The sequence below is a fragment of the Populus nigra genome, chromosome 4 (genome assembly GCF_951802175.1).
Source record: "Populus nigra chromosome 4, ddPopNigr1.1, whole genome shotgun sequence".
NCBI lineage: Eukaryota > Viridiplantae > Streptophyta > Magnoliopsida > Malpighiales > Salicaceae > Populus > Populus nigra.
Window position 1 is genome coordinate 24,811,146 of NC_084855.1, and position 27,733 is coordinate 24,838,878.

Genomic DNA, 27,733 nt, shown 5'->3' on the forward strand with positions numbered 1-27,733 from the left:
TAACATGTTATACATCCCATCAGCTAAAAAAAAATAACGGCCCCCATCAGGCTTACCAGGCCTAGTAGCACCCGATCTTCTTTTTTTTAATTTTAATATTTTTGTTTTAAATCAATATCGTTTTTAAAAATGATTTTTTAATTTATATTTAAATTAACACCTCTTCTTTGTGATTTCTTTATGTGTGCTTATTCACCTTTTTTAAAAAAAGCAATCATTTTTTAATTATTTTGTATGTATTTAATTTTTGAAGAGGTTATTATGATTCATCTATATTTTTTTTTAATTTTATATATATGAAATTTATTTTTAAAAATAAAAAATATTTATTTTTGGATAGTATTTCTAATATGTGCAAATATGCATAATATTTGTTTTCCTTTTATCTCATTCAATCAATTTTACGTGAGTGTCGGTTTCTATTATCATTTTATTTAATATAAAATATTATAGTTAACAAACTAATTAAATATAATAATCATAAATATCTTGTGTTGTGAGATTAAATATCTTGATTTATATTTGTCTTTTAATGTTTCCAGATTTATTTTTAGTTAATAATAATGACTTTTTTCTTCCATTTATTTATGCAAATTACTCTTGATTTATTTAATTTAGATATGTGTGCAAATGTTTTGATTTATTTTTTTATTTTTTATGTAAAAAATTCATCGAAGAAGTCTACATGGTTAATTTTTTATTGGTAAATAAAATATCTGACCAGTGGCAGAGCACGACTTAATTAGTTAGTTAAAACTTGTTTGATGTTGGATTATTGTCTGTCATTGTTGATTTTTTTTTAAAAAAAATCTTTGAACAATAATAAAATAATTTAAACAAATCAAATAAAAAACAATAAGGATGATAGTTTTACCTGAACTGGATGGATATCGACCTAAACTATGGATATAAAAGTTTTAGACTCGATCAGATTTGGGTAGAGTACAAACCAAGAACCCTGATTTTCCAACCATTTTAGTGGCTAAAATATAAGGAATTCTAGAAGATGCGTTATTTTATTTATTTATTTATTTATTCATTCATTCAAAATAATTAGGGCAGATAACATGTTGTCCACACATGTCGTCCACCCTATTCAAAATAAAAAACAGGTTTATGTGCCCTAATTATTTTATATACAAACTTTATTTTTAAAAATAAAAAATATTTATTTTTAGATAAATAACATGTCATTCACCCTATCAGTTTAAAAACAAATAGCCCGCGTCAGGTGTATGACTTGGTTTACCAGGCCCTAATAGCATCCAGTTTTTTTAAAAAAAAATTGATTTTTTGTTTTAAATCAATACCTTTTTTTAAAATAATTTTTAATTAATATTACAATTAACACCCTTCTATGTAATATTTTTTTGTGTGCTTAATTAACTTTTTTTAAACAACAATTATTTTTTAATTATTTTGTTTGTATTTAATTTTTAAAGCAGTTATGTTCATCTATATATATTTTTTTTATTTTATATAAATGAACTTTATTTTTTAAAATAAAAAAATTTATTTGTGGATAATATTTTTAATATGTGTATTTGTGCAATAATATTTGTTTTCCTTTTATCGTCTTAAATCAATTTTATATGTGTGTCGGTTTCTATTATCATTTGATTTAATAAAAAAATTATTACAATAAACAAACTCACTAAACACAACAATCGTAAATGGTTTGTGTAAGATTAACTATCTTAAATTATACTTGTTTCTTAATTTTTATTTATTATTAATGATTTTCTTTCCATTTATTTACTCAAATGACTCTTGATTTATTTAATTAGATATGTGCATATACTTTTTAATTTACATTTTGATTTTTTTATGTAAAAATATGAGTTGAAGAAGTTTACATGTTTAACTGTAATTCAAATCCATTTAATGTTTGATTAGTGAGTATTTGTCATTGTTGAATTTTTTTTTAAAATCTTTCAATAATAATAAAATAATTTATAACAAATAAACAAAATAATAGATATGTTAATTTGACTGGAACCTGGTGGATATTGACCCAAACTGATTTGAATGAAAATAAAATTTTTAGACTCGATAAGACTTGGGTAGAATACAGATATTGATATGCCGACCTGATCCAAACTTGAAATAAATAAATAAGTTTAAAGTTTAACAACATTATATATATATATATATATATATATATATATATATATGAAATTAATTATATACTAAATAATTATAGTTCTAATTTTCAACGGGTACCCTAAATCTAATTAGACGGAGTTCAAGTACAAAAAATCCAAGCCTTAGGTTTAGATAATTATTTTTGAATTTGAGACCCAACCCACGTGGGTTGAGGGAGTAAAACAACAACATTAATACTCAATCAATCCCGTAAAATATTTGAGTTACTCTTCAAATAATTTTTTATTCTAAAATATATATTAGTAATTTTTTTAAAAAAATTATTTTTAATATTAATATATCAAAATAATTTAAAACATATAAAATATTTTAAATTTTAACAAAATAATAATAATAATAATAATTTTAGAAACACAGTCTGCAAAAAGACGGTGTGAAAAGTCTACAAACCCGTTCTTTTGATAGTCTACAATCCGGCGTGCAGCAGGATGGCGTTACTTTGTCCTATCCTGCAAAGGAAGTCTCAAGCGAAGTAAAAAATCCAAGAAGACCGTTAACGCTCGAAACACACCCTTCTCGTGCCTCGGCCTTTTCATGTGCCTTCCCCTCCTCTCTTCCTCATCCCATAAAAGGAAAGAAAACCCAGAGCTCATCCATTCTCTTCTCGGGCATTGTCTGTTGGTGATTAGTTCTCTTGCATCACTCATTTATTTCGGCGATCTCTTCTCATGTATCGTCGTCTAGTTGTGACTAGTTCTCTTGCTTTACTCATGTATTTCAATGGTGTTTTTTTATTCTTTATTTATCGAACCCTGACCACATCATAGAAACAAAACTCCGATGGCTTCATCAACTATAATCTGCGAAACCCAGCCATGGAAGGACTTGAAGGTAAGTAAAAAAATGCTTCTTATTTTTGAATTTTGTATCATATATATGAAAGAAAGAACCAACAGTATTTAATTGTTTATTTGCAGTCTCACGTTGAGAAAATTAAAAATACTCATTAACAAGATCTGTTGAGCGACGCTGACCGATGCAAGTCAACGATCCTGTAAGTCTGTTTATAGTTCTCGTTACAACGAATTCAGTTTGTAAATTGTAATGCATGTGTGCATGTTGATTTTGACGGAATTACGCTTGACTGCTCGCGCCAACAAGCCACTCTTTATACCGTGGACAAGATTTTTTACCTAGCAGAGGTATGCATTCTTTTTTTTTTTGGTATAAAACAAAAATTCTAGAATTCTTACAAGCATTAATTGGTCCGAAATATTTGTGAATCAGTTGATGTTGTTGAACATGTGGTGGCCGGAGAGGCTGGCCAAAACAGGAATTCTTTTTGTTCGTTTTCCAATGCTTGAGAGGATTTTTTGCAATGTAATTATCTGTGTAAGTTTTTGTTTTTCATCGCCCATTGAGCATGCGAGTTTGATTTTATTTCTGCAATCTATTTCATATTTACGTTTATGAGAAATTGGCGTACAGTATTTTTTTTTTCTGCGAAGAAATTCGTTGTCCTTTATGAATATCTGAGGTGTGCTCCTAGATTTTTTCTTTATAATGCCTTACTTAACAGTCCCTTTTGTTAGAGCAAAGGGACATTACATGTCCAACTCTCTTGATTTTACTTGTTAATAATCATATCACTGATGTTTGCAAATATTTTTTTTTTTGTATTTTTTGACAATAGGGTTGGATTCTTTATTGGAGACGGAGCTGGTGTTGGTAAAGGTAGAGCAGCTAGGAAGGATGCTATATTTCAACCCATGTTCTACAATGTTTTTCATCTTCTCTAAAGTTCTTACACAGGTGGATTTCTGTTGGTTCAGACTTGAAGTTGTTCGATGCAAGAAGAGACCTGGATGATGTCACGCACATATTGAAGGTAAATTCTCAAGTCCTTGCTAGCGTATGTGATGATTTTATGCAATAACAATATTCTGTTTTAGCTATTCGACACATGGGACTAATGATTGAAGTAACATACCATTTGAAATCAGAATTATTTGTTCAAGATTGGGTGTGGTGTGGTTTGCTTTAATGTGTTGAGTTATCGGAATCTGGAAAACAAGAGACCTGAGAGGATATTTGTCTTGCTTTGGTGGTAGAATAAATGTTTTGTTAATTAAATATTCTGCAATATTTTTATATGGATTAGAGGAGCAAATGCGTAAACGTCAGATGTGAGTATACAGCAAATATATTTGGAAATATATTTAGGTTTAGTTTTTCTTTTATCGTCGCCATTATTTTTGCTGTTGTTATTTTTCACATTAGCTTTTATTTGTGCTGAAGAGCACTTCTGGCCTTGCCTTGTTTGGATATTTCTGAGTAGTGATCATCTCATTGTACAGCGTTTGCATGCATGCAAATGTTTTGTTCTATTTGTAAAAGCATAGTAAAGTAGATGGAGAAGTTTCTCTTAATAATTATTGAAGAGAAACAATGTTGCGTACAGGTATTGTGTATCACAGGGGCTGGAGCTGACAAGAGATATTGATATGCCTTTTCTTTTCCTTTCCTATCCTTTTGTTTTGAGAGAAGGGGTAAAAGGGGATCGTTATTTCTATCGGCATTGGTGGCAGCTTCCCAGGTCCTCTTTTTGTGCACACTGCCCTTCAAACAAGTTTTCGGATGCTTTACTAAAGTTGCATCGTTCTGTTTTGGTATCTTATTCTCATTGGATTTTGATTCTTTTTCATAATACAATTTTTTGACCTTGTTTTACGTCAGAAGCTTGCTTAAATTATAGTTGTTTACGAATGCAATCAGATCCAGAGGCTAGTAAATGTGCTGTAGAACGCCAACAGCGATTGTAAGCAATTCCATGTCACTATAACTTCAAAAATCTTTGTTTTTTATGCTAGTGTTTTACGAGTCTCTCATCCCACACTCACAGAGGTAGGCTTATTCAAATTGTTTTAGCAAGGCCCACTTGCTTTGAGCAATGATTATTGAGCTTGTGTGATAAAATTTAGAACTTATTGTATCCCACCTTAATTATTGAAGAGGAGCTCTAAACCATTCATGTTTGAAATTTTACCCGGGATTCAGAGAAACTATGTTGCATACAGATATTGTGTATCACAAGGGATGGAGCTGGCAAGAGATATTGATATGCCTTTTCTTTTTCTTTCCTATCCTTTTTTTTAGAGAAAGGGGTAAAAGGGAACATCCAAATGCTAGTTGTACCCTAAAAGTGGCATTTTTTTACCTAGTGTATTTCAGGGGAACAGTGCATAATTTAACATGTTGCCCTTGAGTTAGAACTACACATCATGACTTCCTTCTAGAAGTGGTGTTAACATACAGTGGGCATGTTTCATGTGTGGACAGGTAATCATAGGCGCATTCATGGTTCAAGGGGTCATCTTGTATGCTGTCTTTGATTGTGTCTATGCTTTCAAGACAACTGTGTCGTTCATGGTTATGTGATGCACACTAATATTTTTTTTTTTGTATTTGTCAGTCTTGCAAATATAGATCCAATTGATGTAGCTAGAAATATTGCAGGCCTCAAACCTGAAACTACTCTTGGTAAATAAAAGTTCATTTATTCATGTCACCAGTGGTGTTGTATTTCTTTTACTTGAGCACATTTTCCTACTTCAAATTCTAAATCTTGTTTTTTTCCCTCTTTTTCTTTGTTATCACATGCAGTTGTTGTGGTCTCAAAAACCTTCACCAAAACTAAAACTATGCTGAATGCTCAAACACTGAGGGCATGGATTTCAAAAGAGCTCGGGTCAGTGCTGAAATTATACTAGTCTTTCTTCTTTCTGAATTCTCAAAGTACCTAGTATTGGATGAACTAGAAGTCAAGTTCAGAGCATCTTGGTAAAAACAAAAGATGAGAATTGATTTTTGTGATAACAGTTTACTTGCTAAAATTAAGAGAGTAATGCTTATAAATAGTTTGCATAAATGCTCCATCTCTATCCCTCTCTCTTGTGTTTTTTAAGATGCATTTATATGCCTTGCAATTGCTCTGTCTCTCTTTCTGTGACTATACATGTGACCATTCTGTCACTTATTTTTAGACCCTCTGCAGTTGCCAAGCATGTGGTCGCAGTTAGCATTAATCTTGTGGTATAGCGAATTCATTTTTGTCTGCACTCTCATATACCTCGGACTTTGGGATAATGGAAGTTCTATGGTATTTCAAAATTCATTTTCGCTGCTCCCTTTTATTGTTTTCTATTCATGGCTTTTCATTCTTCTTTTCATCTTTAAAAGATGCCTTTTTTTGGTATTTAACCACCCTGGCTACTTGTATACTCCAACTGTCTTCTACTAATGCAGTTTGGGGAAAAGTTTGGCATCGATCCTATTAATGCTTTCGCATTCTGGGACTAGGTTGGTGGCAGATTTAGTGGTGGGTTTTCTCTCATTTTGCGGACAGAATCATGGAGAACTTCATGCAGAATCCTAATTGTGTTGTTGCTTGCAGTTTGCAGTGTTGGTGTGTTGCCTTTGTCTCTCCACTATGGTTTCTCAATTGCTGGGAAGTATGGTAACTTCTGATCGTTTTAATTCACAAAGTGGCAAGAGTTCTCAATCTCTAGCATAGAAAGATGAATAACATACAATTAATCACTTTTTTGCCATTAAGTGTTCAAAGAGTTTTGCTTCGTTGATGCCCTCGATATCTACTCTAGTTTCCTACTCATCCCCTTGTTACTTGCATATAATGTGTTTGCTATTTTGTTAGGATTTGTTTTATAGTGATAAAAACTTTTTTTATCATGATGCACATACAACTCGACAACATGTCTTTTTACGGAGCAAGAAGTTTAGTTCTGCATTTTGGATGGTTTCTAATTGAACATTAGCATATTCTCTCCTAATATGCGTGTCATTAGCTTTAGTTCTTATTTGTTGTATACTAACCTCGGTGTTTGCGCTTCACCGAGAGGCCCATCTTTTTTTCTTTTTCTTTTTTTTGTAGAAAAGATAATGTTTTGGTATTGAAATGGAGTTAAATAGTAACATAAAAAATTGTTCATAGTAAATGTATAACAATAAATGAAGAAAAAATAAAATAAAAAGAACTTTAATCATACAAAATATTTGAAAAATGGCAATTCAAAAAACAAGAATCAAAATTATCATTACTACTATTATTAATAAATAATATCATCAATAATAATTATTACTATTATTAAAATTTTTATTGTTGTTGTTGATATTGTTATCGCTATCACTATTGCTATTATTATTACTAGTAGTATTATAAGTATCATTATTATTAATAATATTGTTACTGTTATTACCACAATTATTACTATAATAACTATTATTACTATTATTATTATCATCACCGTTATTATTACAATTATTATTACAATTGTTGTTGTTGTTAATACTACCAATTAATAAATTCTTAGGAAAAAAAATTCTATTAATTTATGTATGATTAAATTAGAAAAGTTCTACCTTATTATTATTAATAAATTCTTAGAAAAAAATTATGTATTATAGTGAAAAAAATACTTCTAATTAAAATTAATGAATATTTTTTAACAATTAATAAATTGATTCTAGCCTGACATTTCAACTCCTGACATTTGAAATACTTGCCTCACTTATAAGTTCAATACTATGATTTTTAACAATTAAGGATGACTTATTGAAATATTGGTCAAATTCTTATTCATTAAAATGCATGCCAAAACACACATTTTTTTGCTTTCGTATGAAAATACTAAACCATGTGATTTTTTATAATTTTTTAAGAGACTTGGCTGTATGCTACACATAAAAAACATATTTTATTTGTAGTTTTTCTTGAGAAAATATAAAAAAACCCTAAGAGGTTTAAAATGAATTTTTCCTTAAAAAACACATCCTAAAAAAATCTAAACAAAAGCAAAAGTTGATTTTATGTTTTTTATATGATTATATTTTTTTTCTTTTTTTCTTTTATTATTTCGGTCGGGTCAATCCGAACAAGTTGACCTAGTTAGGGTTGATGCAACCGAGTCTACTTAGAAACAAAACAAACCAAAAGTGGCAAAAACACAAAAACTCCAAAAAATTTCAATAAAAAGTGGATCAAAACAGAAAAGACAACAAAACATATGAATGTTATTTGTCTCGCAAAACATGGTTATCAATCAAGAGCATATTTCAAACAAAGAAGGGGATGTTTCTGTTTGTAATCCTCCATAAATCAAGAATTAATGGTTCATTTCTTTTAATGATCAACAAAATAACATGATTTTCCTAAAAAAAAGTTTTGGTTCAAAACAGAAACCCTAAGATTTAAATGTTTTAAAACCTGTTATTGTTGCGAAAAACTCCAATTGTTGCGAAAAACTGCTAGATTACTTATCAAAAATGATGGGTGGACCTATCTAAACCAGAAACTAAACCAATCAAGCCCTAGAACTAGCATGTAAGATTTAACAGACGAATATGCCGCCTAGAAACCACAGATATGAAATGCACCCAAAAACGCTTGTTTTGGCCTCTAAAGTGTCTTTATCCCTACATACCATACTATTGGTAAGGAACATGATTATAGCCAAAGAAACAACAAAACAAAACAAAACAAAAACTAAAAAAAAGCATTAATTTTCAATCCTAAAAGCTATGAACTCAAAACAACAATCAATCTTTAACAAGATGAGCTTTAAAATCTAATCATTTTCACTTCAAATGGCTAGAACAACTACCTAGAAGCAGGGGCTATCATTTCATTAAAAGAAAGTGTTTCTGCCCCTTTGTTGCCACATTTAGCATCCTTCAAACCAAACTTTCATGCAATAAAATGGCAGAAAAACAATCAAAAGCATATCAAGGCATTCAAGACTTCATATTGAACATAAAAGAAGGATCCAATAGGCCTCACGGACTCCACTTTCAAGGTTTGAATGTGTATACCTTATTAGTTTTGAAAATACGAATATGGATTGGTTCTTGGTGTTGTCTACCTTTCTTTTTATTTCCAGACCTCCCTAGACCAGAGCTGAAGCTTCAAAAGCTTTTTGGATAGGACTTTTGCCTCTTAGCCTAAGTTTCTTTTTTTTTTCCTTTTTTTTTCCCTCTGTTTCTCTTTGTTTTCTCCTCCTTCTGTACTTCAGCCTCTTTTTTTATTGGCAGACTTAGGTCTTTTAGATGGATTGTCTAGGGTTCTAATAGACTAAAAGCTAGTTGGTTTTGTCATTGAGTTGTTGATTTTGGGTGTAAGTGGTTTTGTAGGGTGTTTGGGGACCAATATGGGTGTTTCTGCACTGCCCTTGGATCTGGAGAGAAAGGTTGAAAACCTTTGATGTAATCCTTCTGAAGGCTTTTACGTGGGAGCAAATGAAAAAGCTGAACGTTTTTCTATAAATGAGTGTTCCTATCAAGGCTGATTGGGTTGACCACTTTTTAGACATCGTTGGAGCATTTGTGATGTCAACGCCGCCTGAGATTACCTGGACATGTTAGAAGGGGTGCATAGCTTTCAATTAGACCCATTCGTGCTTGATTTAAAGGTCTGCAACTTCATATTTAAATGTTTGAAAATGTCCACCCAAATAACATAATGTCTAAAACTGTGGTCTTGGCTGACTAAAGACAAGATATTATAGAGATCCATGAAAAAAATAAGATGTAAACATTTGTTGTTAAAGATATGGGGCTGTAAAGAGGGTGTTTCTCGGTCAAATGATGGTGGTTTCAGCTTTTAGGATGGTCATAAACGTCAAATTCAGTCGTCTAAAGGTGCCCCCTCGATCATCTAAAAAACCAAAGAATAATGTCGTTTTGACTAATCCAAATAGATTACGGTTTTCTTTTGATTTGGGATATGTTAAAGTTCAATTCAATCTCTTATCTTTTGATTTCGTTCTATTTTATCCCTTTCTTTCTAATTTCATGCAATTGTCCCTATCAACTCCAATTGTCACCCTCAAATCCGAGCGCCTTTTACAAGTTGGTCCTTGTTTTCTGATTTGTTCTATTACACTCTTAAATGACTACTAAACTTTTAATTTTTTCAATTTAACCCTTGATTTCTCCTGATTCCAGTCATTAAAGTTGCGCGTAATTTGCAAATCTAACCCCTATCAACTCCAATTGTCACCCTCAAATCCGAGCGCCTTTTACAAGTTGGTCCTTGTTTTCTGATTTGTTCTATTACACTCTTAAATGACTACTAAACTTTTAATTTTTTCAATTTAACCCTTGATTTCTCCTGATTCCAGTCACTAAAGTTGCGCGTAATTCAAGTTGCGCGTAATTTGCAAATCTAACCCCTGATTTCTCTTGACTCCACTATTAGAATATAACGTATAACCTCCTTGCCATAATAGACACTTCTACCTATTTGAACTCCAACAACCTATAAATCAAGAGCAAGTTCGTACTCATATCGTGTTGGTTGTACATGGGCGGAATCAAACCTTGTCACCCTTAAAAGTTTTGCACCCGCGACACAATCTCTACCCCTGAAAGGGGTTCTTCCTACCCTTGAAAGGGGTTCTTCCTAGTGTAGTTGCACAATCTCTTTGGAAGGGGTTCTCTCTAGTGCCATAAAATTGCTTTTCAAATGACAAATCAAAGAGCTCCTTAAAATCCAACAAATCACCTCATGATATATTATATTTGATGTGAAGTAAGTTTATTTTCAAATTAAAATAATTGTATCTTCAATATATATTTCCTATCTACAGATCTTCAAGGAGGGCTTCTAGACTCTTGCACAATGTCCTTGGAAGGGTTCCTCCTAGCGCGATTGCACAATCTCCTTGAAACGAAATATCCTTAGTGTGATCGCACAATCTCCTTGGAATTGGTACTATCTAGTGCAATAACTCCACCATTCATGACAACTTGAAATTAATAACCTAGTCTTATGGCCAAGTATATATCATCAAGGCCAATTGGAACTCGAGGAACTAACACAACTCTTCAAATAGGCTTTCAGACCTTATGCTATCTCAAGACATGATCTCGAATATCTTATTCTTAAGTTTGATCTCTCTCGTAAGGGGCTCTTACACCCTATATCATTGTTAAAAAAGGAACTAATTTGGTCTTCCTAGTAGAATAACATCACTCTCATTGGGCTCCTGATGCATATGAAAGCTAAAGATAATAGGCCAACAAAAGAAAAAATTATTTTATAGGTGAAAGGGGCTACAGATATGAGCTCTAAATTCACAAGTTTATGAAAATAACATGAAATTCAAAAAAATTAAAAAAAATCACAAAACTGTCAAAACTAGGGTCTCATTGTGAGATTTTTTATATTTAAAGATTCGACGACCCGCTTAGTGATGCAATGACTACTAAAAGAAAAATGGCTTCCAAAATAACATGAAACTTGAAAAAATTAAGAAAAATCACAAAATTGACAAAACTAGGGTCTCATTGTGAGCTTTTTTATATTTAAAGATTCGACGGTCCACGTAGCAATGTAGTGGCTACTAAAAGAAAAATGGCCTCCAAAATCTTGTGTAAAAATTTGAGCCTAATTAAATAGTCGGATAAAAAAGTTATATCCCTTTGAGCTATTTTTCTTGTCTGGCACAACCAAACCCCTTATTGAGTCTAGATCTATCTCAATGATTCATATATGCACTTAGAAATTGTCAAAGTATAAACTCCTTCTCCATGAGTTTCTTCACCTATTAGAAAATATATTTAGGTACGAGTTTCCCTATGGTTTACCTCTACGTACTTAGAGGTTTCTTTTTCAAACATGGTGCACACCCTTGCACATGAGTTCTTTGGTATTTTACTTGAGGTTTTCACCCTGCTTCTCATAAAAATAAATTGACAAACTCGTTATACTTGGTACTTTTACTAGTCTTCGCGTTTAAATATCACAAAGGCTTGGAGGGCCATTACTGAACCTAAATTTAAAGGGCCAAAAAACCCCCCTTAAGCTTGCAAGGGTCACAATGTCTGATCCCGTCTCAGATAGCCAACACGGCGTGAGTACAAACTTGATCTTGGTTGATGGGTTGTTGAGGTTCAAATGGATAGAAATGTTTGTTGTGGCATGAAGGTCTATCACACATCCTTTTTAAGCAGTGTTTTGATTAGCTTTTGTTTTTCACTATAAAAATAGCTTGTGAGTGTAGTTAGCTTTTTGCTTAGTTTCCATAGACGGTGTCAATTGATTATGTCCCAAAAAATCCAAGTCTGGGTAAAACAATTTTAGGTGATTGGTGAATCTCTTAATTTTAAAAATCTATTCAATTCTCGCTGTGACTGGTGCCTAATACTTGCAAAAAAGTTCTCTTTTGTGAATTTAAAGATTTCGTGATGATTAAGTCAGTAAAGTTTTGAGAAAAAATACAATAAAAATACAAAAAGATAGATACTGTAGAAATAAATATATAGTAGAGAATTAAGATTTTGAACCCTTTGTTTAAAGGATTCATAGTCTATTTATAGCCCCTGAGTCTTTTTATAGAGAAGAAAGACTAAAGTGTAATATTGTTGTAATAATATTAAAGAAAAAAAATATTTCTAACATTAATATCGATGAAAATATGGTAAGTCCTTAAAAGACTTTTATACATTTAATGGGTGCAAGGAGAGGGTTTTTTAGGTTTCTTTTTTAGGGTTCATCATATTTCAAATTAATTTGTTCACGTGAGAGATTGTGAATAACCATGACAGCTTATGTCCATCTTTTTTTCTCAACTAGATGCCCTTGCGCATGGAAGGTAGGTTTAAGTATTAATACAGGCTAAATCCATTATTTGGATTTTGAGTTTTTTCCACTTGGTCAAAAAGGCCTTTTTTTTTAATTTGGTGAAATGAACACATGCATTTCAAAATCCCACCAATTAAGTACAATTTTCCAAAATTGAAAATTTATCTAAGCCAATTGAGTTGCTAACTTCAGTTCTTCACTACTTTGAGTTTCTATGATCATCAACTTTTCTCACATTCCAGTTAATGTCTTGACCCACCATCCCACCATGCTCCTTAACCAAACTGTACTCATTTATAGCTTATATAGAAAATACAAGTGCATAATTGATAAAAGTGATAACAGAAGGGTGCAAAAATAGGCTTAGACCATTTGTATCCCTAAACAAGAAATAAAAAAGATATAATAAACAATATTTGCATTCTATAAGGGCAAAATTATATTATTCCCTACCCAACTCATAGTGAAAGGGGTTGTCTGCGGTGCATGTCTAATTATTAATTGTTTTTTTATTTGTAGACACCAAAATAGTTGTAAAAACAGAATGTTTTGCAACTTCTTGTACCTTACAAGATGAATCCCCATACTATAACATAGCTTTAACGCTAGATGAATATTCTTATGCATTGCTTTGTCTTGCCCAGGCCTTCTCTGGCAATAGGCTTTCTCTCGACCTCATACTTTTGTCACTAAATGCTTACAAAATTGGACAAGTTCGTGGCTCGTGCTTTTTAATGAAATAGTTGTGTTAATAGAGTATTTGAATGCAAGTTTACTATTTGGAAATCATATGCTTAAGAATATTCTACTTTAATCATGTTTATCAAAAAACTTTGAGTATGATACTTTGGTTAATGATTCTACTTTCTATGGGAATTTTGCTAGCTCATGTTTGTCTTATTTTTCATAACCCATAAAAGATTTCCCATGATATAACAACAACAGCCATGTAATCTGTATTTTAGTTTGGAAATGTTGTGAACTTGTAATAGTTTGTGGTTTTCGTGGACAATAATTGAGTATGGTGAGTGGCATAACAACCACCTAAAGATCAAGAGAAGATTGCCATCAAACAGTCTGATAGCCATCAATAGTCTGTCATTCTTTTTGAATTTTAAATACCTTGTACGCTCTTTTTATCTTTTCTGTCACTGCATTAGTTGTATGAACATATATGTGTGTGTGTACTATGTAATATACATTTTTAAAATCTATCAACATAATTTGTTAGTGTTTTGCATGGTATTAAAGCATTAAAATTGTTTTACATTCTCTCCATCTCTACTATGACTTCATTTGATTCCACAATCCTCCATTTGATTTCGTAACATCAAAAGATTCAATCCACTTTGCAAACTATCAGATAGATCACATAGGACGAGAGACTTTTTTTTTCCAAAATTAAAAAAAATTAAAACCCCATAGGAAAGGGGAAAGAAGAAAGGGGGTGGGTCAGTGGGTGGAGTGTCAGGCGGCTGGGAGCGGGGCTCATAGGAAAAGAGGAGTGTTGACTCAGCAGTCAGCAATCAGTAGTTTTTATAATTTTTACGGTGAAATCGTAAAATCAGTCTGTTTTTAACGATTTTAACGTGTTTAACCAATTTTATGCGAGTTTGACCGGGTTGTATTTACATGTTTTATATGTTTTGACTCGTAAAATCATATTATATTTTTAAATAAATAAATTACCACCTTAATTAAAAGATTTTTACATAATAATATTATTTAAAAATATTTTTGATAAAACATTATATTTTTAACTTATTATGCTTAGTAAATACAACATATAAATATCATTTTTAAAGATAACTATAAAAATTTAATTGATATAGCCACAAACTTTGAATCGACATCAATAAAATTAAATATTTGACTTGACGACCCAATGTACTTGGGCTTGTTGATAAGTTTTTTTATTCTGTTTTTTTTTTAATTTTTATTTAGGTGAAACATAAATTTATTAAAAAAAATAAAAAGATCCAATTAAGCTATTGACATGAATCACTGATTTAATGATCCGCAACATAACATGTAATTTAGTTTAAAATATTTTACTTGTAGTTTTACGATTTTACGATTCGAGTTTATATTGTATGTTTCGTGTCGTGTTAAAAAAGCGTTTTTGACAACCTTGGTTACTACCTTTATACATATATATATATATATGTGTGTGTGTGTGTGTGTGTGTGTTAAATTTTTTTTTCAGATCCATCGGGGTCACGTCAAGAGTGATCTTAGTTTAGTTACCTTTTGCTTTTGACCATGTAATTATTTGTTTATTTGTGAATTAAGAGACTTATCTCCTAAAACTTGAAATGTAATATTAACCTGTAAATTTGGATATATGACTTTCATCTAATATTTGTAATTTTAAGTACCTATTTAACCATGTAGTTTATAGTTGAAATCAAATCCTTCACTTGAATTACATTATGTGATGTTATTATGCAAGATATAGTTTATATGATGATATTATGTAACAATTGAATTATGCATTGTTATTTTATGAATTTGAATTGTATGATGTTATTGAATAAGATTTGTTGTGTTGATGATGATGAGTTAGATTGAGATCCAGGATGATTGGATCGAGTTGTGAAAAGAAATTGGAAGTGTTATGTGCTTTTGTTGATAACTTGAGGCCTCTTGGTGGGGAGACTACGCCGAAATTTTGGGTGGAACCTGTATTAAAAAAAATCACTGAAAATTTTCAATGTATAGCATAAAATGATGTAGAAAATCAAGGTTATTACAACATTTGGATAGAGTTTTTGGATAAAAAAAACTCCACCAAAATTTCATTAAGTTGAGAAAGTTTCCATTGAGGATAATAAGTCGAGTTACAATGCAAGCCTTAAATCCTTTTAGAAAAGAAAAGGAAAGAGTGTAAAAATAACACGGGTGGTGTAAAAAGAAAATGAAACGATGAAACCTGGTGATGATAAGTATGGATTACGAGAGATCAAACTATGTAATTAATTGCTCAAAAGTTAAGATGACAAATTTCATGAACATCGGTGTTTGATTATAATAAATTGAACATTTTAGAAGTCGAAAGGGCATGAATGTGTTTGTGAAACAAAAGGTTACAAAATTTATATGTGTGTGCACACACATAATTGTATGAATTGGATGTGTTTGAAGAAACATATCGTGGCATGAATTAAATGTGTTGTGAATAAAAATTTCTATAATGTGATTGCAATAGTTAAATAAGTACTATGATGAAACTATAAGTTTATCAAGGATTGGAGGAAGGGCACTAAATTAGAATCTAACATAGATTGATGTATTTACCTAAAAGTTATCGTAATTGGTTTCTTCTTATATCATTGATATGTATAAAAATAAATTGCAATATATTATAATGTTATAAAAATAAATTGTTTTCAGGATTATCACTGACTCTGACAGAACAATAGATCCTAATAACATTTCTTTTAGTTGGGCGATAACGATGAAATTTTGAATGCATTGATTACCTTTTGTAATGTAATTGTGAGAATAATTTGTATATTTATGAAATCACTACTAAGGATGTTCATAACTTAATTATTCATCTTCCTTTATTGGGTTGTAATATGAGATTTAAACCTCCTCTAGTTTCATTAAATTAATATTGTATGTATTTAGTTCATAATATTCATATATTTCATTTATGTCACTTGTTTTAGAATGATTTATACTATATTTGTATATGAATGGTTAAATAGAAAATTAGGAAGGATAGATTACTTCTATTCTTAACTATTGAGATCAATTAAGGTAGAGGAAATTTGGACAATATTGAGATTGTGATATAAATATGTACGCATGAGTTGATAACATGGGAAAGGTTTATGTTAAAGGCAAATTTTGTCAAAATTTCATATACTAATATAAAGTTGGAAAGATGATACTAATATGTAAAAAAAAAATTGCCCTATTTCCCTGATTTCAAGGCTTAAGGAAGTTTATAACAATGAAAAATGACAAGTTTTTTCAAAACCAATCTAATATTAAAAGATGAAATGAGAAAGAAAAAAATACTAGTTTAAAAAAACCATGATAACCCTAACAAATCTTTCTAAACATGGATTAATCTCTAAAACTCACAAATCATGAAATTTTAGATCTAGACTCAACAAAGAAGCTCAATTCCAAACCAATTTAACGTTAAATGATGAAATCAAAAAAAAAATAATGTAAAAAAATTCCCAAAGTGAAAAAAAAAAGCAATAAAAAGAATAGATATCATTTTTTATAGGAAAAAAACTAAAGAAGATGAAATTATAAAAATTTTTATCTAAAAAAAAATAAATAGCAATCAAATGAATGAAGACCAAATTGAAAATACAAAATAAAATAAAATTGAAGAGGGATGAAAGTGAAACAAAAATCCAGTTTTATAAATTATTGCAAATAAAATAAATAATAATCAAAAGAAGAGGGGTTAAATCTGAAGAGACTAACTATCGAAGGGCTATTTTGAGATTTTAAAGGGATAGGGATGGGAGTTGAGAAAGAGATAGGGAAAAAGGAAAGAAAAAAAAGAGAGAAAAGAAAAAAGGATGCTGACAGCAAAATCGGCGGCCTTTGGCCACACGTGTCGCCTCCTCAGAACAAAATTTTCAACCTACTCCTTTCGAAAGGAAGTTTTCTTCCCTTTTGATATTCTATACAAAAATTTTTGTTTCATGGATATGTTCATAGTTCTTTGATTACAATCTCCAGCAAGGGTATCCAGTTCTTGTCCTAAAATTCAAAATCAAATGGTGGAATTCCTTTGCAGCAGAATCTAAAAGTTCAAAATTAATTGTAACGGAATGGTTACAAAAGAACAAGGCAAGACCAGCAATGTCAGGATCCTTGATCAAACACAGAGCATATTTAATTTTGCAGAATATTTAAAGAAATATAAATAAACATGTAGAGTTTGAAAAAATGAAACTTGAAATTTTGTATTGCTTCAAAACAAGAGATATTGTTTGGAGATATGGATTACAACCTAGTATTGTGTTTACAAGGGAAATGTAAATTGATACAGTGTTTTGTTTATAGAGGAATTGAATATGAATTCTTCTGCAGAAAGTTTGATGTTTTTCCATCTAGTTTTGCCTTCCACTTATGGTAATAATAGTAACAATATTACTAATAATAATGATACTAATAATAATAGTAATAGTGATAGCGATAACAATAATACTAATAATAATAGTAGTAATTTTGATGATGATGATGATATTATTTATTAATAATAGCAGTAATTTTGAAGATGATGGTGATGTTACTTATTAATATAGCAGTAATAATAAATTTGATTTTTATTCTTTGAATTGTTATTTCTTTCAATCATTTTGTATGATTGAAATTCTTTTTTTTTTAATTTCATCATTTCATATTTAATTTATTGGAAATTGAAATTCATGATTTTCCTAAATTCATGGTTTTCATATTCAATCGTTTTGGTCTAATGACTTTGGTTATAGGTTTAAAAAGTTAACATATTTTTTTTAAAAAAAAAAAAACCTTTATGATTCTCTTTATGTTTTTATCGGGTTGTTTCAATCATATGATTTGGGCTGCAGATTTTGCAGGATATCTTATCTTGGCTTAACTTGACTAGCATTGTTACACATTTGTCATGAAAGGTTTTTTATGTTATTTTTTAACCTCATTTCAATACCTAAACATTATATTTTCTACAAAAAAAAAATAGTTCGGCATCGTGGCGAAGCGCAGGCACCGAAGCTAGTAGACACTTAATGGGAACTGAAGCTAATGGCACGCACATTGGGGGCGAATATGCTACTATTCAATTAGAAACCATCCAAAATGCAAAACTAAACTTCTTGCTACATAAAAAAAAGACATGTTGTTGAGGTGCATGTGCATCATGAGCATCAAAATTATCAGGTTTACCAAGACAGGGTATGTGCGGCGAAACAAGGATTTTGTATGATTGAAATTCTTTTTTTTTTTAATTTCATCATTTCATATTTAATTTATTGGAAATTGAAATTCATGGTTTTCATATTCAATCATTTTGGTCTAATGACTTTGGTTATAGGTTTAAAAAGTTAACATATTTTTTTAAAAAAAAAACCTTTATGATTCTCTTTATGTTTTAATCGGGTTGTTTCAATCATATAATTTGGGCTGCAGATTTTGCAGGATATCTTATGTTGGCTTAACTTGACTAGCATTGTTACACATTTGTCATGAAAGGTTTTTTATGTTATTTTATAACCTCATTTCAATACCTAAACATTATATTTTCTACAAAAAAAAAAATAGTTTGGCATCGTGGCGAAGCGCAGGCACCGAAGCTAGTACACACTTAATGGGAACTGAAGCTAGTGGCACGCACATTGGGGGCGAATATGCTACTATTCAATTAGAAACCATCCAAAATGCAGAACTAAACTTCTTGCTACATAAAAAAAAGACATGTTGTTGAGGTGCATGTGCATCATGAGCATCAAAATTATCAGGTTTACCAAGACAGGGTATGTGCGGGGAAACAAGGATTTTGTATGATTGAAATTCTCTTTTTTTTAATTTCATCATTTCATATTTAATTTATTGGAAATTGAAATTCATGGTTTTCATATTCAATCATTTTGGTCTAATGACTTTGGTTATAGGTTTAAAAAGTTAACATATTTTTTTAAAAAAAAAAACCTTTATGATTCTCTTTATGTTTTTATTGGGTTGTTTCAATCATATAATTTGGGCTGCAGATTTTGCAGGATATCACCTCATTTCAATACCTAAACATTATATTTTCTACAAAAAAAAAAATAGTTCGGCATCGTGGCGAAGCGCAGGCACCGAAGCTAGTACACACTTAATGGGAACTAAAGCTAATGGCACGCACATTGGGGGCGAATATGCTACTATTCAATTAGAAACCATCCAAAATGCAGAACTAAACTTCTTGCTACATAAAAAAAGACATGTTGTTGAGGTGCATGTGCATCATGAGCATCAAAATTATCAGGTTTACCAAGACAGGGTATGTGCGGGGAAACAAGGATTTTGTATGATTGAAATTCTTTTTTTTTTAATTTCATCATTTCATATTTAATTTATTGGAAATTAAAATTCATGGTTTTCATATTCAATCATTTTGGTCTAATGACTTTGGTTATAGGTTTAAAAAGTTAACATATTTTTTTTAAAAAAAAAACCTTTATGATTCTCTTTATGTTTTTATCGGGTTGTTTCAATCATATAATTTGGGCTGCAGATTTTGCAGGATATCTTATGTTGGCTTAACTTGACTAGCATTGTTACACATTTGTCATGAAAGGTTTTTTATGTTATTTTATAACCTCATTTCAATACCTAAACATTATATTTTCTACAAAAAAAAAAATAGTTCGGCATCGTGGCGAAGCGCAGGCACCGAAGCTAGTACACAATTAATGAGAACTGAAGCTAATGGCACGCACATTGGGGGCGAATATGCTACTATTCAATTAGAAACCATCCAAAATGCAGAACTAAACTTCTTGCTACATAAAAAAAAGACATGTTGTTGAGGTGCATGTGCATCATGAGCATCAAAATTATCAGGTTTACCAAGACAGGGTATGTGCGGGGAAACAAGGACAAATTTTGAATAAAGACATCAAGAAGTGAAATAAATGTATACATGGATTTAAAAAAAATGAATTTTAAGAACAAGGAATCATTTGAATTCCAGAATTGATTTTTAAAAATCAAAATAGGTATACAATGACCTAATTTCACTTCAACCAAATGCATAATGGAACAAGAAATTACCTGGTGAATTAGTTGATAAAAGCTATGCCGGCCATTTGCTCCTGGTTCGCCAAATTCAATTTTTCCAGTCTCAAAGAGAAGTAGTACACCATCAATAGATGCCCCATTGCCATTACTTTCCATGCTGACCTAGATTTTTAAGTAAAATAAACGGGCATTGAAAACTTTAAAAGGCACATTTTCTCTCTTCTTTTTTTACATATTCAATACCAAGGGAAAGAGAGTTAGAGTTCAAGTAGGCTAGCTTGTAGAATTTGAGGTGCAAATTTCTTCACGGCTTTAGAATAAGGTAAGATGGTCTAAAGGAGTAGTAGACTCATAAAGCTACAGTTATTAAGAATTCTAAAAATTAGTCGCAACTCAAATAGATCTTGGGGAGAAGTAGTCACTCCTGCAGGATATCCAAAAAATAAAACATTTCACACACTTAACAGACCTAAAAGTACCTGAAGGAGAAAGTCAAAATGTTATCAACATGTAACTGGAATCTCATAAAGCACATCAAGAACTCATGCCTCACCAGATAATGCCCCAAATGGATAATCAAAAGGCAAATGATAGAGCACCATACTAACTTACTCAATAACCAAGAGGACCTCAAACAATGTATTAAACACCATACAAAATGGATAATCACATGTTAAATGTGATTCAACACCATTGATAAAGAATCATTTTAGGACAAGCAGAATATAGATCTGATAAAAGTTCATGGTATTGGAGCACTTACAGGTAGATTTTTTTCAAATGGTGCAGAATATGAATGTTGATCGATGCTTAATGCTCCTTTCAAGAACCTTCAAGTAGAAAAATAAAAGTTGTTATCACTATAAAACAAATCCTAACAAAATAGCAAACATATTATATGCCAGTATAACAAGGGGATGAGTAGGAAACTAAAGTAGATATCGAGGGAATCAACAAAGCAAAACTCTTTGAACACTTCATGGCAAAAAAGTGATTAATTGTATGTTATACATCTTTTTATGCTAGAGATTGAGAACTCTTGCCACTTTTGACATTGTTTCTTGCATCCGCTAAAATAACGGTGCAAGAGAAACCTAACTTTGTGAATTAAAACGATCAGAAGTTACCATACTTCCCAGCAATTGAGAAACCATATTGGAGAGACATAGGCAACACACCAACAACCCTGCAAACTGCAAGCAACAACACAATTAGGATTCTGCATGAAGTTCTCCATGATTCTGTCCACAAAATGAGAGAAAACCCACCACTAAATCTGCCACCAACCTATTCCCAGCATGCAAAAGCATTAATAGGATCGATGCCAAACTTTTCCCCAAACTGCATTAGTAAAAGACAGTTGGAGTATACAAGTAGCCAGAGTGGTTAAATACCAAAAAAAAGGCATCTTTGAAAGATGAAAAGAAGAATGAAAAGCCATGAATAGAAAACAATAAAAAGGGAGCAGCGAAAATGAATTTTGAAATACCATAGAACTTCAATTATCCCAAAGTCTGAAGAATATGAGAGTGCAGACAAAATGAATTCGCTATACCACAAGATTAATGCTAACTGCGACCACATGCTTGGCAACTGCAGAGGGTCTAAAAATAAGTGACAGAATGGTCACATGTATAGTCACAGAAAGAGAGACAGAGCAATTGCAAGGCATATAAATGCATCTTAAAAAACACAAGAGAGAGGGAGAGAGATGGAGCATTTATGCAAACTATTTATAAGCATTACTATCTTAATTTTAGCAAGCAAACTGTTCTCAAAAAAATCAATTCTCATCTTTTATTTTTACCAAGATGCTCTGAACTTGACTTCTAGTTCATCCAATACTAGGTACTTTGAGAATTCAGAAAGAAGAAAGACCAGTATAATTTCTGCACTGACCCGAGCTCTTTTGAAATCCATGCCCTCAGTGTTTGAGCATTCAGCATAGTTTTAGTTTTGGTTAAGGTTTTTGAGACCACAACAACTGCATGTGATCACAAAAAAAAAGAGGGAAAAAAACAAGATTTAGAATTTGAAGTAGGAAAATGTGCTCAAGTAAAAGAAATACAACACCACTGGTGACATGAATAAATGAACTTTTATTTACCAAGAGTAGTTTCAGGTTTGAGGCCTGCAATATTTCTAGCAACATCAATTGAATCTATATTTGCAAGACTGACAAATACAAAAAAAAAATATTAGTGTGCATCACATAACAAGATGCTCTGAACTTGACTTCTAGTTCATCCAATACTAGGTACTTTGAGAATTCAGAAAGAAGAAAGACCAGTATAATTTCTGCACTGACCCGAGCTCTTTTGAAATCCATGCCCTCAGTGTTTGAGCATTCAGCATAGTTTTAGTTTTGGTTAAGGTTTTTGAGACCACAACAACTGCATGTGATCACAAAAAAAAAGAGGGAAAAAAACAAGATTTAGAATTTGAAGTAGGAAAATGTGCTCAAGTAAAAGAAATACAACACCACTGGTGACATGAATAAATGAACTTTTATTTACCAAGAGTAGTTTCAGGTTTGAGGCCTGCAATATTTCTAGCAACATCAATTGAATCTATATTTGCAAGACTGACAAATACAAAAAAAAAATATTAGTGTGCATCACATAACAATCTAAGGACACAGTTGTCTTAAAAGCATAGACACAATCAAAGACAGCATACAAGATGACCCCTTGAACCATGAATGCGCCTATGATTACCTGTCCACACATGAAACATGCCCACTGTATGTTAACACCACTTCTAGAAGGAAGTCATGATGTGTACTTCTAACTCAGGGGCAACATGTTAAATGATGCACTGTTCCCCTGAAATACAATATGTAAAAAAATGCCACTTTTAGGATACTACTAGCATTTGGATGTTCCCTTTTACCCCTTCTCTAAAAAAAAGGATAGGAAAGAAAAAGAAAAGGCATATCAATATCTCTTGCCAGCTCCATCCCTTGTGATACACAATATCTGTATGCAATATAGTTTCTCTGAATCCCGGGTAAAATTTCAAACATGAATGGTTTAGAGCTCCTCTTCAATAATTAAGGTGGGATACAATAAGTTTTAAAATTTATCACACAAGCTCAATAATCATTGCTCAAAGCAAGCGGCCCTTGCTAAAACAATTTGAATAAGCCTACCTCTGTGAGTGTGGGATGACAGACTTGTAAAACACTAGCACAAAAAACAAAGATTTTTGAAGTTATAGTGACATGGAATTGCTTACAATCACTGTGGGCGTTCTACAGCACATTTGCTAGCCTCTGGATCTGATTGCATTCGTAAACAACTATAATTTAAGCAAGCTTCTGCCGTAAAACAAGGTCAAAAAATTGTATTATGAAAAAGAATCAAAATCCAATGAGAATAAGACACCAAAACAGAACGATGCAACTTTAGTAAAGCATCCGAAAACTTGTTTGAAGGGCAGTGTGCACAAAAAGAGGACCTGGGAAGCTGCCACCAATGCCAATAGAAATAACGATCCCCTTTTACCCCTTCTCTCAAAACAAAAGGATAGGAAAGGAAAAGAAAAGGCATATCAATATCTCTTGTCAGCTCCAGCCCCTGTGATACACAATACCTGTACGCAACATTGTTTCTCTTCAATAATTATTAAGAGAAACTTCTCCATCTACTTTACTATGCTTTTACAAATAGAACAAAACATTTGCATGCATGCAAACGCTGTACAATGAGATGATCACTACTCAGAAATATCCAAACAAGGCAAGGCCAGAAGTGCTCTTCAGCACAAATAAAAGCTAATGTGAAAAATAACAACAGCAAAAATAATGGCGACGATAAAAGAAAAACTAAACCTAAATATATTTCCAAATATATTTGCTGTATACTCACATCTGACGTTTACGCATTTGCTCCTCTAATCCATATAAAAATATTGCAGAAGATTTAATTAACAAAACATTTATTCTACCACCAAAGCAAGACAAATATCCTCTCAGGTCCCTAAACTCTTGTTTTCCAGATTCCGATAACTCAACACATTAAAGCAAACCACACCACACCCAATCTTGAACAAATAATTCTGATTTCAAATGGTATGTTACTTCAATCATTAGTCCCATTTGTCGAATAGCTAAAACAGAATATTGTTATTGCATAAAATCATCACATAAGCTAGCAAGGACTTGAGAATTTACGTTCAATATGTGCGTGACATCATCCAGGTCTCTTCTTGCATCGAACAACTTCAAGTCTGAACCAACAGAAATCCACCTGTGTAAGAACTTTAGAGAAGATGAAAAACATTGTAGAACATGGCTTGAAATATAGCATCCTTCCTAGCTGTGAATGCAAATTAATAACTTAACAATCTAGTAATAGCCACAAAAAATGAACAGAGGACGATGATAGATTGAAGGTCTGCATGCAAATCAGTGAGTGTAACACCCAAAACTTACAATGCTTTCCTCCTCACATGGTGCCAGTTTTCCCATATCAAGCCCGCAATTGTTCTACCTTTACCAACACCAGCTCCGTCTCCAATAAAGAATCCAGCCCTATTGTCAAAAAAATACAAAAAAAAAAATTGCAAACATCAGTGATATGATTATTAACAAGTAAAATCAAGAGAGTTGGACATGTAATGTCCCTTTGCTCTAACAAAAGGGACTGTTAAGTAAGGCATTATAAAGAAAAAATCTAGGAGCACACCTCAGATATTCATAAAGGACAACGAATTTCTTCGCAGAAAAAAAAAATACTGTACGCCAATTTCTCATAAACGTAAATATGAAATAGATTGCAGAAATAAAATCAAACTCGCATGCTCAATGGGCCATGAAAAACAAAAACTTACACAGATAATTACATTGCAAAAAATCCTTTCAAGCATTGGAAAACGAACAAAAAGAATTCCTGTTTTGGCCAGCCTCTCCGGCCACCACATATTCAACAACATCAATTGATTCACAAATATTTCGGACCAATTAATGCTTGTAAGAATTCTAGAATTTTTGTTTTATACCAAAAAAAAAAGAATGCATACCTCTGCTAGGTAAAAAATCTTGTCCACGGTATAAAGAGTGGCTTGTTGGCGCGAGCAGTCAAGCGTAATTCCGTCAAAATCAACATGCACACATGCATTACAATTTACAAACTGAATTCGTTGTAACGAGAACTATAAAGAGACTTACAGGATCGTTGACTTGCATCGGTCAGCGTCGCTCAACAGATCTCGTAAATGAGTCTTTTTAATTTTCTCAACGTGAGACTGCAAATAAACAATTAAATACTGGTGGTTCTTTCTTTCATATATATGATACAAAATTCAAAAATAAGAAGCATTTTTTTACTTACCTTCAAGTCCTTCCATGGCTGGGTTTCGCAGATTATAGTTGATGAAGCCATCGGAGTTTTGTTTCTATGATGTGGTCAGGGTTCGATAAATAAAGAATAAAAAAAACACCATCGAAATACATGAGTAAAGCAAGAGAACTAGTCACAACTAGACGACGATACATGAGAAGAGATCGCCGAAATAAATGAGTGATGCAAGAGAACTAATCACCGACAGACAATGCCCGAGAATAGAATGGATGAGCTCTGGGTTTTCTTTCCTTTTATGGGACGAGGAGGGGAGGAGGGGAGGGCACATGAAAAGGCCGAGGCACGAGAAGGGTGTGTTTCGAGCGTTAACGGTCTTCTTGGATTTTTTACTTCGCTTGAGACTTCCTTTACAGGATAGGACAAAGTAACGCCATCCTGCTGCACGCCGGATTGTAGACTGTCAAATGAACGGGTTTGTATAGTTTAATGCTGTCGTTTTACCCCCTCACCCCCACGTGGGTTGGGTCTCAAATTCAAAAATAATTATCTAAACGTAAGGCGTGGATTTTTTTGTACTTGAACTCCGTCTAATTAGATTTACGGTACCCGTTGAAAATTAGAATTATAACTATTTAGTATATAATATATAGGACGACATATTGTCTAGTCTTAATTTTCTTGAATAAATAAATAAAACAAACGACTCATCTTCTGGAATTCTCTAGATTTTAGATGTTTTGGCCTATAAGCTCTTTTTTTATTTTTTTTAACCCAAAATATCTATAATAGACCATAAACTCCTTGATCAACTCATGAATAGGCATACAAAACAACATAAAAACCCGAAACTAAAAATATTTTTGAGCTTAGATCTAGGTTTTTAGGCAATTTTAAGGTTTAAAAATACCTAAATGGAGGCCATGTTACCAAATGAAACCTATTGGTATCAAAATAGATAATTTTAGTGGTCGGAATCATTGTTAATGATGACTTTCTCTCTTTAACATCTAAGAGTCCATTTGGCTACGCAGCTGTGTTTTAATTAAAACGTAGTTTGCAGCCGTTTGGTTAAAAGAAAAGGTTATATATTTGTTCATGGGTCCCACTTGGTTTTTGCGTTGGAAACACAATTAAAAAAAGCAAGGATCCCCTGCTTTTCTTGCACTATTCGTGTTAATTGCACTGTTCAATGAACAGTGTACAATGATGCATTGTTCACTTGCACTGTGTGAACTTTTTTTTTTAGTGTGTTGATTTTTTTAACATTTGGTTTTAAAAAAACTAGTTTAGAGTAAATTTTATACCTGATAATATTTTATCTAATTTTATTACACGCTAAAAAAATTATGGAAACTGTAGTTCTTGTCGGATATATTTCATACGTAATAGAATAGTAGATGGTTTCATGGAATAATAAAAAAATATTTTATATAAAGTATGATTTATTTCATGATGTAATAGTAATAGTTAAATCCATAATATTTAAATTAAAAATCATCAATAGTAATATATATTTTTTAAAATTATTTTATAATAGCAATAGTTAAATCCACAATATTTAAATTAAAAATCATAAATATTAATATATATTTTTTAAAATTATTTTATAACCTCAATTTTAAAAGCATTCTTAACCAAACACATTAAACTACTTTTTCTTCAACCTCAATTTCAACCACAGTTTTAACCAAACACCTATTTTTTCAAATCAATCTCAAACTAAAAGTACTTTTTATAAAACAATTTTTTTCAAACCACAATCACAATAGCTACCGCAATACCAAACATACTCTAAATCCGACGAGTCCCTCTCTTTCTCTTTTCTCTAACTAGGGACTATGATATAAGAAAAATGAAGTTTTAGATCGAAATTGAATATTAAACCTTTAAAGAGACCTAAATTATATTATTTGTAAAGATGAAGGAC

At 31.6% G+C, this 27,733-nt stretch overlaps 2 protein-coding genes across 7 annotated transcripts; one reads left to right on the forward strand and one right to left on the reverse strand.

Moving 5' to 3' along the window:
* Nucleotides 1-3,510: 3,510 nt before the first annotated feature.
* LOC133692584 (glucose-6-phosphate isomerase, cytosolic 1-like) lies at nucleotides 3,511-6,855 on the forward strand. The gene is made up of 8 exons (XM_062113649.1): nucleotides 3,511-3,840; nucleotides 3,939-3,994; nucleotides 4,568-4,702; nucleotides 4,843-4,924; nucleotides 5,579-5,646; nucleotides 5,770-5,854; nucleotides 6,412-6,484; nucleotides 6,560-6,855. Exons 4-8 carry the CDS (start codon nucleotides 4,872-4,874, stop codon nucleotides 6,677-6,679), a joined length of 399 nt encoding a protein of 132 aa, XP_061969633.1. The 5' UTR covers nucleotides 3,511-3,840; nucleotides 3,939-3,994; nucleotides 4,568-4,702; nucleotides 4,843-4,871; the 3' UTR covers nucleotides 6,680-6,855.
* An 8,312-nt stretch (nucleotides 6,856-15,167) lies between these two features.
* Nucleotides 15,168-26,253, reverse strand: LOC133692582 (glucose-6-phosphate isomerase, cytosolic-like). Of its 6 annotated transcripts, XM_062113646.1 has the most exons (15): nucleotides 25,837-26,253; nucleotides 25,526-25,750; nucleotides 24,939-25,037; nucleotides 24,678-24,733; nucleotides 23,963-24,097; nucleotides 23,741-23,822; nucleotides 23,020-23,087; nucleotides 22,812-22,896; nucleotides 22,611-22,678; nucleotides 22,403-22,487; nucleotides 21,791-21,844; nucleotides 21,631-21,696; nucleotides 21,267-21,333; nucleotides 20,537-20,665; nucleotides 15,168-15,448 (listed from the first exon to the last, which is right to left on the reverse strand). In XM_062113646.1, exons 8-15 carry the CDS (start codon nucleotides 22,856-22,858, stop codon nucleotides 15,425-15,427), a joined length of 540 nt encoding a protein of 179 aa, XP_061969630.1. In that variant the 5' UTR covers nucleotides 22,859-22,896; nucleotides 23,020-23,087; nucleotides 23,741-23,822; nucleotides 23,963-24,097; nucleotides 24,678-24,733; nucleotides 24,939-25,037; nucleotides 25,526-25,750; nucleotides 25,837-26,253; the 3' UTR covers nucleotides 15,168-15,424. The 6 variants fall into 6 exon arrangements, with proteins under 6 accessions (XP_061969630.1, XP_061969628.1, XP_061969629.1 ...); XM_062113641.1 differs by lacking the exons at nucleotides 15,168-15,448; nucleotides 25,526-25,750; nucleotides 25,837-26,253 and having other exon boundaries at nucleotides 19,503-20,665; nucleotides 24,939-25,518; XM_062113642.1 differs by lacking the exons at nucleotides 15,168-15,448; nucleotides 25,526-25,750; nucleotides 25,837-26,253 and having other exon boundaries at nucleotides 19,503-20,665; nucleotides 24,678-24,753; nucleotides 24,939-25,518.
* Between the last annotated feature and the right edge of the window lie 1,480 nt (nucleotides 26,254-27,733).

Excerpts from the sequence above, each read along its gene's own strand:
- LOC133692584 (XM_062113649.1), top strand. The coding sequence starts at position 4,872 with ATGCAATCAGATCCAGAGGCTAGTAAATGTGCTGTAGAACGCCAACAG. Across the intron at positions 4,925-5,578 it reads GTAGAACGCCAACAGCGATT|TCTTGCAAATATAGATCCAA; the intron begins GTAAGCAATTCC and ends TGTATTTGTCAG. Across the intron at positions 6,485-6,559 it reads GGTTGGTGGCAGATTTAGTG|TTTGCAGTGTTGGTGTGTTG; the intron begins GTGGGTTTTCTC and ends TGTTGCTTGCAG.
- LOC133692582 (XM_062113641.1), bottom strand. The coding sequence starts at position 22,858 with ATGCTGAATGCTCAAACACTGAGGGCATGGATTTCAAAAGAGCTCGG. Across the intron at positions 21,845-22,402 it reads TGGATTTCAAAAGAGCTCGG|TTTGGGGAAAAGTTTGGCAT; the intron begins GTCAGTGCAGAA and ends TTACTAATGCAG. Across the intron at positions 21,334-21,630 it reads CTCAATTGCTGGGAAGTATG|GTTCTTGAAAGGAGCATTAA; the intron begins GTAACTTCTGAT and ends TTCTACTTGAAG.